This window comes from Schistocerca serialis, chromosome 2 (assembly GCF_023864345.2).
Source record: "Schistocerca serialis cubense isolate TAMUIC-IGC-003099 chromosome 2, iqSchSeri2.2, whole genome shotgun sequence".
In the NCBI taxonomy this organism is placed as follows: Eukaryota; Metazoa; Arthropoda; class Insecta; order Orthoptera; family Acrididae; genus Schistocerca; species Schistocerca serialis.
In genome coordinates, this window is record NC_064639.1 from 40,783,092 (window position 1) to 40,797,259 (window position 14,168).

Sequence of the window (14,168 nt, forward strand, 5' to 3'; positions counted from 1 at the left end):
GGGAAGTGCAAAATGGCTAAACAGGGATGGGTAGAGGACAAATGTAAGGATGTAGAGGCTTATCTCAGTAGGAGTAAGACAGATACAGCCTACAGGAAAATTAAAGAGACCTTTGGAGAAAAGAGAACCACTTGTATGAGTATCAAGAGCTCAGATGGAAACCCAGTTCTAAGCAAAGAAGGGAAAGCAGAAAGATGGAATGAGTATATAGAGGGTCTATACAAGGGCGTTGTACTTGAGGACAATATTATGGAAATGGAAGAGGATGTAGATGAAGATGAAAGGGCAGATATGACACTGCGTGAAGAGTTTGACAGAGCACTGAACGACCTGAGTCGAACCAAGGTCCTGGGAGTAGACAACATTCCATTTGAACTACTGACAGCCTTAGGAGAGCCAGTCTTGACAAAACTCTGCCATCTGGCGAGCAAGATGTATGAGACAGGCGAAATACCCTCAGACTTCAATAAGAATATAATAATTCCAATCCCAAAGAAAGCAGGTGTTGACAGATGTGAAAATTACCGAACCATCAGTTTAATAAGTCACGGCTGCCAAATACTAACGCGAATTCTTAACAGACGAATGTAAAAACTAGTAGAAGCCGACCTCGGGGAAGATCAGTTTGGATTCCGTAAAAATATCGGAACTTGTGAGGCAATACTGACCGTACGACTTATCTTAGAAGGTAGATTAAGGAAAGGCAAACCTACGTTTCTAGCATTTGTAGACTTAGAGAAAGCTTTTGACTATGTTGACTGTAATACTGTCTTTCAAATTCTGAAGGTGGCATGGGTAAAATACAGGGAGCGAAAGGCTATTTACAAGTTGTACAGAAACCAGATGGCATTTATAAGAGTCGAGGGACATCAAAGGGAAGCGGTGGTTGGGGGGAGTGAGACAGGGTTGTCGCATTTCCCCGATGTTATTAAATCTGTATATTGAGCAAGCGGTAAAGGAAACAAAAGAATAATTCGAAGTAGGTATTAAAATTCATGGAGAAGAAATAAAAACTTTGAGGTCCGCCGATGACATTGTAATTCTGTTAGAGGCAGCAGAGGACTTGGAAGAGCAGTTTAACGGAATGGATAGTGTCTTGAAAGGAGGATGTAAGATGAACATCAACAAAAGAAAAACGAGGTAATGGAATGTAGTCGAATTAATTCGTGTGATGCTGAGGGAATTAGATTAGGAAATGAGACACTTAAAGTAGCAAAGGTGTTATGCTATTTGGGGAGCAAAATAACTGATGATGTTCGAAGTAGTGAGGATATAAAATGTAGACTGGCCATGGCAAGAAAGGCGTTTCTGAAGAAGAGAAATTTGTTAACATCTAGTATAGATTTATGTGTCAGGAAGTCGTTTCTGAAAGTATTTGTGTATGGAGTGTAGCCATGTATGGAAGTGAAACATGGACGATAGATAGTTTGGACAAGCAGAGAATATAAGCTTTCGAAATGTGGTGCTACAGAAAAATGCTGAAGATTAGATGGGTAGATCACATAACTAAGGAGGAAGTATTGAATAGGATTGGGGGGAAGAGTAGTTTGTGGCACAACTTGACTAGAAGAAGGGATCGGTTTGTAGGACATGTTCTGAGGCATCAAGGGATCACCAATTTAGTATTGGAGGGCAGCGTGGAGGGTAAAAATCTTAGAGGGAGACCAAGAGATGAATACACCAAGCAGATTCAGAAGGATGTAGGTTGCAGTAGGTACTGGGAGATGAAAAAGCTTGCACAGGATGGAGTAACATGGAGAGCTGCATCAAAGCAGTCTCAGGACTGAAGACCACAACAACAACATGCTCATCTTATATCCTCCTTTCAAGACACGGTTTATTCCTTTCAACTGCTCTTCCAACTCCTTTGCTACGGCAATATGTCATTGTCCTGAAAATTTTGTGCATGCCGTGGAATCTGTTGTACCAGAAAACAGCTGTTACGGCCTTGTGTTTGCCTGTGTTTTCAGGTGAAACTGGCGATTGCAGAGCGGACGCGGACGCTGGAGATCGTGGGCTTCAGCGTGTCCCTGGCTGCCCTGCTCGTCTCGCTCGCCATATTCTACCGTTTCAGGTGGGTCTTAAGTCAATATGAAAGTTCTGTTTACTTTCGTTGTCATTTTTAGTAGTCTGTATCCCATTTAGTCTGCATAGTTTGATGCATTTGTATACTGTCTCCTTTCATCACTTAAATTCAATATCGTCTTTATATCCAAGGATTTACATTAGCCCTAATGTTTTAGCAATTTGATCCTCTACTCCTTTCACTATTTTGTCTCACAAAGTAACCATTAAACTTTTAGTGTACTCCTTTCTTCTATTTCTTTCGGTTGTCACCTCGTGCTTCCTATGACACTCCCAACAACTTCTGGGTCTTTCATCTTATCCAAGTTCCATTTCCCTACTGTCCTATATATTTGCAATTTCTTCCGTTTCAATCTACAGTTGATAAGGAATAAATTGGGCTCAGAGCCCCCATCTCTCCCTGGAAATATCTTACAGTTTAAAATCTGGCTGAGAAGTTTCTGTCTTACCATAATACACTGCCTTACTGAGTGTCTCAGGAGGAATTTTCAGTGTCGAGGCGTCTGACAAGGACATCATAAGAAGCAAAAAGCGTCCTACGGAAAAGTGCCCTTTTCCAGGTGGCTTCTGAGATAAAATACATTTAATGTACACTGTTCTTTATTTTCTGTGTTATTCAATAAACTATAAGCTTTACACATGTAAACATGTACAACATTAGTAAACGTTACAACATGCGTTTTACAAACCATCAAATGAAAAATACAGGTTGACAGTTATTGAACTACATGAAATAAAATCGTCATAACTTCTGAACGATTTGCGTTAGAACGTTCAAACTGCACTGCTAGTCGCTGGACATTATGGGAATTAGTATGCGCATGTGCACTGATTTAGCGATAGAGCCACTTTTTTGGATGGGCGCGTAAATAAGAAATATTGGCGCTTCTGGAGGACTGAGCAGCCGCGTTTTGGTATCGAGAAGTCTCTTCCGCCTCAACGAGCGACTGTGTGGTGTGCAATGTCCAGTCACGGAATAATCGGTACGATATTCGTTGATGTCACGGTGACTACCGAACGGTACGTGAATGTTTAAGAATATGATTTCATCCCCATTATCCAAAGTGATCCTGATTTCGACAAGTTGTGGTTCATGCAAGATGGAGCTTGACGCCATCGAAACAGAAGAGTGTTCGATGTCCTGGAGGAGCACCTTGTGGACCGCATTCTGGCTCTGGGGTACCCAAGGGCCACTGACAACTGCCTCGATTGGCCACCCTACTCTCCGGATCTTAATACTTGCAAATCCTTTCTCTAGGGCTACATTAACGACAAGGTTTTCAGCGACAACACAAAAACCATCGCAGAACTGAAAAGAGCCATTCGGGAGATCATCGACACTTGAGCGGGTCATGCAGAATTTACTATTCATCTGTACCACATCATCGCCAGTGATGGCAGGCATATCGAACATGTAACCTGACTCAGAATATCTCTAGTGACGTTTACGTGTTAAATATAGTAACGCCCTAGATTGTAACTAATTTACGTTTTTTTTCATATAGTTCAGTAATTGTCATCCCGTTCGTATTTTTAACATATTCACATCCAAGCGCTATCGTACGCGTCTCATTACAGCTTTATTACAGCTCACAGTAAATATTTAGATATCAAACCGTCAACTTCAGTGCATTCGTGCGTTCTTGAGAGAAGATGTGTTGTTTGTCTGAGTGGTTCTGCACGTTTCCTAATCAGGTCAGCGTCGTCCAATGAAGAGACCAAGGAGGCCACTTCGTGTTTTCACCTTTAACCTGTACGCCTAACATTACATCCGTTCAAAAAATTAAAAATAATATAATAATAAATAAAAAATGGTGAAAGATCTAACGATATTGCTGGCCAGCTAATTGTACTACCACGACCAATCCAGCAATTACGGTAACTGCCATTGAAATGTTGCCTTACCCTTCTGGTAAAATGAGGGAGGTCTGCGCCATCCCGGAAGTACATTGCAGTCGTGGCGAAAGGAACGCCGTCAAGCTCTTCAACAAACAAATTTTCCAAAAATGCAAGTTATTTCATCCAGCCATACGCTCTTTTAAAATGGCTGCACCTACCAACATGTTACCCATCATGCAGCACCAAACGTTGATCGATAACCGAACTCGGAAATTGGCTTTCGATGTAGCGTATGGATTTTCCTGTGACCCTCGATGATTGTTACTTTTGTTGTTGATTCCATTCCGTGTATATGAGCTTCATCAGTGAATAGTGCCAATAGAAGCAAATTACCATTATCTTTGAACCAGTGGAAAAATTCAAGTTGTGTTGCATGTTGCGAATGTGAGGCTTCTGGACATGTTTTTTATGTGAAATGAGTATTGTTCGCCATACACGTGCTCCTGAGTCTTCGATAAACGCAGAAAGTCGCCGTGTGCTGATAGGAGGACTACTCTCCACCATTTTAACCATATATCTCTATTCCTGCTCAAGTCGTGTAATTACACATTCCGAAGAAAAGTGGGAACGGTTTCAATCATTGTACTTAACACTCTGGTAAACACCCGCTGTCAGAAATTCGACGTGTCGGAGAGCCCACCCGGTATTCTTCGACATCATTAGGTGTACTACTATCGTAGACGCCGCATACATACAACACATGTGCATATTCTTTATTAGTAAAGATGTGTTGTAGTTTAGGTAGCGCGAGTACAGACACAGTTAATCGATGGTTTTCTCTACTTCCTTACCATTCCATCCCACTACTACACTCACAGCACATCATGGACAAATATCCGTTCGACGGGCTAGACATTCTGTGCAAAGAGGTCGAAAGCAACGAGCTACACTGGGACAGAATAAAACGTCAAAGGGGTCCAGAGGGGAAGATACATACGTGCGGTCCATTATCCCAAAAACAAAGTGTTCTCGTAAAGCACTCGGAGTAAGGCATATGTCCATATAAGTTTTCGATTCAAATGAGCGTTGCTGTCATATCTCTGAATACTGATTATTGTTTCTGGGATATCTTGTATAAATAATCTGGATCTTCCAGTGTTCTCACATGTCTTTCACGTATACAATCGAGTTTCACGATTCTGCAACCAAGCGCTATGCAAAAGTCTACCTTTTCCCCAGCCCATATTCTCTACTATTTTTCCCTTTCTTCCATTTCCTACTATCTAAATGCAGTCCCCAATAGCAAGAAAATTTTTCTCTCCCTTAACAATCTGAATAATTTTTTTATCTCGCCATAAATTCTTTCTTGTTGTTCATCTGTAGTACTGGTTGGCATATAAATCTGTACTCCTTCGGCCGGAGTTGGCCTCGTGTCTATCTTGGCTACGATAATGTGTTCACTACGCAGTTATCAGTAGTTTGACCGCATTACTATTTTCCTATTCTTTCAAATTTTCTTAATCATTAAACCTATTTGATGTATTGTGATTGCTCTGCACTCACCTGACCAGCAGTCAGGTGAGAACTTCATCAATTCCAGATATAACTAACTCCGACCTGTTCATTTCCTTTTTTAAATTTTCTAACCCACCTACTACATTAACATCCCATGTTCCGACCAATAGAATACCAGTTTTATTTTTCCTGAGTAGTCTCCGGTCATCGGATAACACTACACGACTCCAACCACCTAACGCCCGCTTTTTGTGTTTTGTGGCCCATTATGTTCTGGGGCAAGAAATGGCCTTTTCGTGGAACCGGTTCAAAATACCCATTCCATGCAGTTAAGTTCGGAATGTTTGCTCGGAAAGTAGTTGAGGTGGACCTAGATTCACTGACAGCAGGCAAGGTTTTCGAGTTTGAAATCCATTGGCAATGACAAGGAATGACACTGTTTAGTGATCTCTGAAAGTGTCACTTTCAGCCACATGAGAATGGCTGGCTGGGAGGCGGCTAGTATAGCGTGGGCTATCTGCATAGCGCTCATGAACACTAGTCTTCTCTTTCTCTGCGCTACAGTTATAACACGCGAACGGATTCGTTTGAACTTGCAGAAAGATCGTATTTTCCTGAACTCAAAAGCACGGGGATTTTAAGTGGAGTACGAATCATCATCTAACACTTTCGCAGGAGTCTGTCACTGCTAACGGAGAGCTGTCAAGGGCGTAGCAGATAAGCTGTCGTTGAATCCTTCAGTATTTGTGTTGTTCTGCTGTTTTCTCATATGTGGCGTCTCCCGTAGCAGATGAGGGAGTATCATTGCGTGTGTGTGTGTGTGTGTGTGTGTGTGTGTGTGTGTGAGAGAGAGAGAGAGAGAGAGAGAGAGAGAGAGAGCACGTTCTCTTACAGCATCTCTAGGACGCCTGCAGCAATTTCAAATAACTTTAGTATATATATGAAGAATAAAATAGATACCGTGTGGGGCAAGACACAGCTAACACAGCTAGGAAATGGATGAAAATAGCTTAGGTCAGAAGTTATATGTAGAAATAACAGAAAAGTTACCGTAATAGTGTTGAATGGATCAATTTCGGTGACGACTTTGGGACATCTCGACAACTTTTATGTCCAACTATTCTCGAACTGACCGAACAGAAAATTGTAGATATATTCTGCTCGAGTAATTCAAGCAACGTTTTCGGCATGCGATTGCTGACAGAAGGGCACGTAATTTTCCAACATTTTAATCTACTTTTTTATCAGCCAGGATACTAAAGCACCAAAGTTTCTTAATCGAACTTTTTTTTAACGAAAATAGGGAACTCTAGAAAAGGGGAGTAGTATAATACAAGTGTTGTTAATGTTGATGTTGAAAAGTTTCGCAAAAGTATCCCACAAATGTGCTAATGATGAAAGGCGCAGCTGAAGGAATCGATTATTGTGTGGAGCTCTAATTCCGGGCTGGGGCGTTGTACCAAGACTTTCGAAAGTTTAATTTCTTCCATAAATGCTGTAAAATTTGAGTCTGTAAATGGAAAAGTTTTGCTGACTCGCTTACTGTGACATAGAATTTAGCAGCGATCGTAGCAGGCCTTATTTAGTTCGGGTAAAGTAGGGCCAAGAGGAAACACTTTTCTTCTCAGCAGCGTAGGGCTTTCTTAATGCATACATGTGCAATATCTGGACAACGTAAAGAGGCATTGACCACTAAATATCGAGAGAGGTGGACCAACCAGTATAGAAGGAGGCTGGGAGTATTGTGTTGTCAGCAAACAAAAGTAAAAACAGAACAGGTTGATGAGGAGATCTCAGAGACCTTGAACGTAGACTTGTTACTGGATGTCACCTGAGCGTGAACTTCATGGCGGAAAGTTCAACCCTTCGAATCTACCCAGTTCGACTGGGAACTGTGGTGGAAACTCAATGAAGGAAACCGCAGCTAAACGATAAACAGGCAGAGATCGTGTTCTGACGGAAGGAGGCCGTCGAGTATTGCAGAGGGTGACTGTATAAGAACGGCATGAAATCAGCTGAAGGAGTAGCTCGTGATTTCCAAAGAGCTGCCAGTGGTCCAGCTAGCACAGCGAGAATGCGTGAGGTCGAGCGGCTGCTCATAAGCCACACATTTCTGCAGTCAGTGCAAAGCCACACTTGAAGTTGTGCCGGACAGGACAGTGCAGGACAGTGCAGAACGAGAAACGAATGATTTGGAACGATCAGTCACGCTATACACTGTGACAATGCGGTGGAAATGTTTGGCTTTGTCGAATATCAAGGGAACGTCACGTGCCATTATGTCTAGTGCCGAGAGTGAAGTTCGGAAGACGTGGTGTTACTATGTGAGGATGTTCCTCTTGGTTGAGGTATGCTCTGCTCATTGCTGTTAAGAAAACACTAAAAGCTGAGGGTTATGAACACATTTCACGGCACTGAGTACTGCATACACACTGAAGAGCCAAATAAACTGGTAAACTTACCTAATATCGTGTAGGGCCGCCGCGAGCACGCAGAAGTGCCGCAAAACGACGTGGCTTGGAGTCGACTAATGTCTGAAGCAGTGCTAGAGGGAACTGACACTATGAATGCTGCATTGTTGTCCATAAATCCGTAAGAGTACGAGCAGGTGGAGACCTTTTCTGAACAGCATGTTGCCAGGCTTCCCAGATATTCTCAATAATGTTCACGTCAGGAGAGTTCGATAGCCAGCGGAAGTGTTCAAACTCAGAAGAGTGTTCCTGGAGCCACTCTGTAGCAATTCTGGACGTACTGGGTGTCGCATTATCATGCTGAAATTGCTCAAGTCCTTCGGAATGCAGAACGGTCATGAATGGATGCAGGTGATCAGACAGGATGCCTACGTACTGTGTCACCTGTCAGAGTCTTATCTAGACGTATCAGGGGTCCCATATCACTCCAACTGCACATGGCTCACACAATTACAGAGCCTCGACCAGCTTAAAGAGTCCCCGGCTGACATGCGGGTTCCACGGATTCATGAGGTTGTCTCCATATCCGTACACGTTTATCCGCTCAATAAAATTTGAAAAGAGACTCGTCCGACCGGTCAACGCGTTTCCATTCATCAACAGTCCATTGTCGGTGTTGACAGGACCAGCCCAGGCATTAAACTTTGTGTCGTGCAGTCATCAAGGGTACACGAGTGGGCCTTCGGTTCCGGAGCCCATATCGAAGATGTTTCGTTGAATGGTTCGCACGCTGACACTTATTGGTGGCCCACAGCTGAAATCTGTAGCAAGTAGCAGAAGGGTTACACTTCTGTCACGTTGTTGTTGTTGTGGTCTTCAGTCCTGAGACTGGTTTGATGCAGCTCTCCATGCTACTCTATCCTGTGCAAGCTTTTTCACCTCCCAGTACCTACTGCAACCTACATCCTTCTGAATCTGCTTAGTGTATTCATCTCTTGGTCTCCCTCTACGATTTTTACCCTCCACGCTGCCCTCCAATACTAAATTGGTGATCCCTTGATGCCTCAGAACATGTCCTACCAACCGATCCCTTCTTCTGGTCAAGTTGTGCCACAAACTTCTCTTCTCCCCAATCCTATTCAATACTTCCTCATTAGTTATGTGATCTACCCATCTAATCTTCAGCATTCTTCTGTAGCACCACATTTCGAAAGCTTCTATTCTCTTCTTGTCCAAACTATTTATCGTCCATGTTTCACTTCCATACATGGCTACACTCCATACAAATACTTTCAGAAATGACTTCCTGACACTTAAATCAATACTGGATGTTAACAAATTTCTCTTCTTCAGAAACGCTTTCCTTGCCATTGCCAGCCTACATTTTATATCCTCTCTACTTCGACCATCATCAGTTATTTTGCTCCCCAAATAGCAAAACTCCTTTACTACTTTAAGTGCCTCATTTCCTAATCTAATTCCCTCAGCATCACCCGACTTAATTAGACTACATTCCATTATCCTTGTTTTGCTTTTGTTGATGTTCATCTTATATCCTCCTTTCAAGACACTGTCCATTCCATTCAACTGCTCTTCCAAGTCCTTAACTGTCTCTGACAGAATTACAATGTCATCGGCGAACCTCAAAGTTTTTATTTCTTCTCCATGAATTTTAATACCTACTCCGAATTTTTCTTTTGTTTCCTTTACTGCTTGCTCAATATACAGATTGAACAACATCGGGGAGAGGCTACAACCCTGTCTTACTCCCTTCCCAACCACTGCTTCCCTTTCATGTCCCTCAACTCTTATAACTGCCATCTGGTTTCTGTACAAATTGTAAATAGCCTTTCGCTCCCTGTATTTTACCCCTGCCACCTTTAGAATTTGAAAGAGAGTATCGTCGAACGATTATCTTCAGTCGTCGTTGGTCCAGTTACTGCAGGATATTTTTCCGGACGTAGCAATGTCTGAGATTTGATGTTTTACCGGATTTGTGATATTCACGGTACACTCGTGAAATGGTCGTACGGGAAAATCCCCACTTCATCGCTACCTCGTACTTTCTGTACCTCATCGCTGGTGCGCCGACTGTAACATCACATTGAAACACACTTAAATGTTGGTAACCTGCCATTGTAGCGGCACTAACCGATCTAACAACTGTGCAGACACTTGTCTGATACAGGAGTTGCCTACCGCATTGCCATATTCTGTATGTTTACAAATCTCTGTATTTGAATGTGCATCCCTATATCTGCTTCGTTGACGCTTCATTGTAGTAGAGGAACATGTTGGAGACGATTCTCGCTCATAGGAGCACGACTGTTCACCCAATCATGAAGTGGCCTCTTTGAGGATATCGTTTGTCGATAACAACACTCCTGGTCTGCTCTCATTGCAGACGTGAACCCAATGGATTACCTTTGGGATGAGTTAGAACATCAACCTACTGTAGTTTCGGCTCTTGAGCCGATATTTCTGCACAGAAGTACAAACCTGTCACTGAAGGTGTCACCAGTAAAGTTCAAGCCGTCAACTTAGCGAAGTACACACGCAATATTAGTGTCCACTGATAGCTGTCCGGGTACTTTTGATGATATAGTGTGCCGGCCGCGGTGGTCTAGCGGTTCTAGGCGCTCAGTCAGGAACCGCGCGACTGCTACGGTCGCAGGTTCGAATTCTGCCTCGGGCATGGCTGTGTGTGATGTCCTTAGGTTAGTTAGGTTTAAGTAGTTCTAAGTTCTAGGGGACTTATGCCCACAGATGTTGAGTCCCATAGTGCTCAGAGCCATTTGAACCATTTTGATGATATAGTGCATGAAGACGGAGCCTGGCATGATAACTCCACTTGTCGGAGTATGGACCAGGACGGACAGATTTCGGCTTTGATGGTCAACACTAAGGAGCATTACCTCCATTACTGGCAGAGATCAGCTGGCTTCGGCTGTGTAGTGGTGCGGATGTGCTCGCCGACCGAGCCTCACTGCATTAGCGAGTATTTGTTTACGTGCATGCTGCGTAGTGTAGTAACGTGATTTAGACCGACCTGAAGCCCGTTGACTCTTTCGTACCGAAAGGCGTGATCAAAATTACGTTCAAAGCTCAATAATCAAACCCAAAGGTTTTGAACACGAACGTGTTTTGCGTGACTTCGTGCACGTAGAACAAGGTTTGCTAGGAATTCATCTGTCAGTTGTCTCCTGCGTGGTTGACCTCATGCTCATAGACGAGACGGCTTGTGATAGCCTAATACACAGATCCACCGCTTGCTTCCTCTTTTGGCATTCTGAAAAGAACGTGTGTGTGGTGACGGTTGATCATGTGAGAGTTATGATAATGCACATTTCGAACTTCCCTTTGAAATCCCTACTGTCGCGGTCATAGACGCTGTTGTGTCGGTATCTGGGCCGACACCGTGAAGTTGAGATGGCTGAAAATGCAGACGGGCGTGAAGTACTGGAACATGAGAACTTATAAATGAATAAGAAGAAAAGTATGTAGATGCTTATTACTTATCTTTTAATTAGTCCTTGGAATACATCTCTCTTGAATACTCGTAAGCTATAGGCACTGATACAAATGGCGCCTTGCTAGTTCGTAGCCATTAACTTAGCTGATGGCTATTCTGTCTCTCGGCTAATGAGAGATAAAGGCTTCGTACATCTGGTCGGTAGCTAGGTTCTCGTACAACTGGGCGGTAGCTAGGTTCTCGTACAACTGGGCGGTAGCTAGATTCTCGTACAACTGGGCGGTAGCTAGATTCTCGTACAACTGGGGCGAGTGCTCTCTCGTATCACGAGACCTGCCTTGGTGGTGGCGCTAGGTCTGCGATTACACAGTGGCGACACGCGGGTCCGACATGTACTAAGTGGACCGCGGCCGATTTAAGCTACCACCTAGCAAGTGTGGTGTCTGGCGGTGACACCACAGACGCTTTACGGCCGTATGGCATAGTTCGTAGCCATTTGGAGGAAAAATGGAAAACTTTTGAGACATATCCCATTCCGAACTGAGTGTACCAAGATCGTACTGAGATCCGAAAACACATACTTTTATATTTGTCCATCGGTGGATGTCGCTCAGTCGTCATTTACGATGAACAACCGAGGAGCTGATTCGGTTGCGGACAATGACATGTTCGCTCATACTGCCCTCATCGACATCTCGTCCAGGTATCTCATATAGAATAGACACTGACGCAGCAGATGATCTCATTCCCTCTCACATATTTGGAGGCATTGAGGAATGTTGTGGGTGTCGACCACGACCTGCCCTCATCTCTGGTGCCGGTTAGGTTTTGTCCCCAATTCTCTACTGCAGCAGTCACATTCGATCCAGCAGCATCTCCATCCTGTCACTACACAACTATGTCGGGGTCAGGAGCAAATGACGGCACAGTCAGTCCTTCACGAGGTTAATACAGAGCCTAGACCCACTTCTTGCGGACAACGCAAACAGAATTGCCAGAAAAGGAATAAGACGAGGAGGCTGCTCACAGAAAAAGGGCTGCACGAGAGAAATGTGCAGCCGGAGGACGAGGATGACCCCAACACGTGACTGCCAGCTGGATTAGGTGCAGCCACTCCCGTCACACAGCTGCCACAGCCCGACCTGGAGCACAAAATGCGTGACTGCGAGATGCAGGTTACTAAGCAGCAGGTTGATCCCACCATTGAGGGGACTAGCACACGCCAACGGGCGAGACGTATCCCAGTACTCATTGGGAGACTGGGCTAATGACGTGGAACTGAACGATGTGATACAGGAGACAGACGATGTCCCTCGCCGACGCTACGTTGGACGAGCTCCGTACGCACAGTGAGCTACAACTTGCGTGTCGACCGCCCTGGTAACGCGACGGCGATCAGACCACGGTTATGGTCATACCGTGACCGCTACCAGCCCATCTAAGTAACTGCACTGTCACAAGTATAACGCATAGGTACCTGTAGCATAAATGGCATTCACACCCCGGTAAATATATAAATGTTAAGGGATAAGCTACGGGCGGCGGTCATGGATATTCTTTTCCTCCAAAAGGTGCGACCTGAAATAAGATTAGACATTTACGATTTTTTTCCGTCATCAGTCTTCTGACTGCTTTGATGCGGTCCGCCAAGAGTTTTTCTTCTGTGTTAATCTCTTCATCTCAGAGTAACACTTTCAACCTATGTCCTCAATTATTTGCTGGATGCATTCCAATCTCTATCTTCCTCTACAGCTTTTGCCCTCTAGAACTCCCTCCAGTAGCATGCAAGTCATTCCCTCATGTCTTAACAGATGTCCTATCATCCTGTCCCTTCTCCTTATCAGTGTTTTCATACATGTTCATATGTGTGTGAAATCTTATGGGACTTAACTGCTAAGGTCATCAGTCCCTAAGCTTACACACTACTTAACCTAAATTATCCTAAGGACAAACACACACACCCATACCCGAGGGAGGACTCGAACCTCCGCCGGGACCAGCCGGACAGTCCATGACTGCAGCACCCAAGACCTCTCGGCTTACCCCGCGTGGCATCAGTGTTTTCCACAAATTCCTTTCCTCTCCGATTCTGCGCAGAATCTCCTGATTCATTACCTTATCAGTCCACCTAAATTTCAACACTCGTCTGTATCACCACATCTCAAATTCTTCGATTCTATTCTGTTCCAGTTTTCTCATAGACCATGTTTCAGTACCATACAATGCTGTACTCCAGACGTACATTCTCAGAAATTTCTTCCTCAAATTAAGGCCGATATTTGATATTAATAGACTTCTCTTGACCAGGAACGCACTTTTTTCCATTGCTAGTCTGCTTTTCATGTCCTCCTAGCTCCGTCCGTCATTGGTTATTTTACTGCCTAGTTAGCAGAATTCCTTAACTTCATCTACTTCGTGACCATCAATCCTGATGTCAAGTTTCTCGCGGTTCTCATTTCTCCTACATCTCATTACCTTCGCCTTTCTTCCATTTACTCTCAGTCCATACCCTGTATTCATTAGGCTGTTCATTCCGTTCAGCAGATCTTGTAATTCTTCTTCACTTTCACTGTACGGTTACGACGCACATAGTTTACCGGCTGGCAAAGGTAGTGGTGGCACGACCATATTGTTAAGCGGAGGGATTGAGGGGGCGGACGTGACTTACCTTCAAGTTTTTGTATGTCCGTCCTTGTGGTTGGAAGTCTGAAGAACTTCGGCTGTTCACTCATGCAATAAAATGGAACACCTACAGCTGTCCTTATGATGTCATTTATTTTATGGCTATGTTTTGGTGCTTCAGTGCACCACCTTCAATCCTTAACTGTCGCTGAGGTGGTTAACAA

General features: G+C 43.9%; 1 protein-coding gene across 1 annotated transcript in view; it reads left to right on the top strand.

Annotated features, from left to right (window-relative positions):
• Positions 1 to 14,168, top strand: part of LOC126455426 (PDF receptor-like) — a 403,957-nt gene that overhangs the window by 305,594 nt on the left and 84,195 nt on the right. The window contains exon 5 of the mRNA XM_050091176.1: positions 1,971 to 2,074. Coding sequence (XP_049947133.1) covers positions 1,971 to 2,074 — 104 coding nt within the window. The remainder of the gene's footprint in view (positions 1 to 1,970; positions 2,075 to 14,168) is intronic.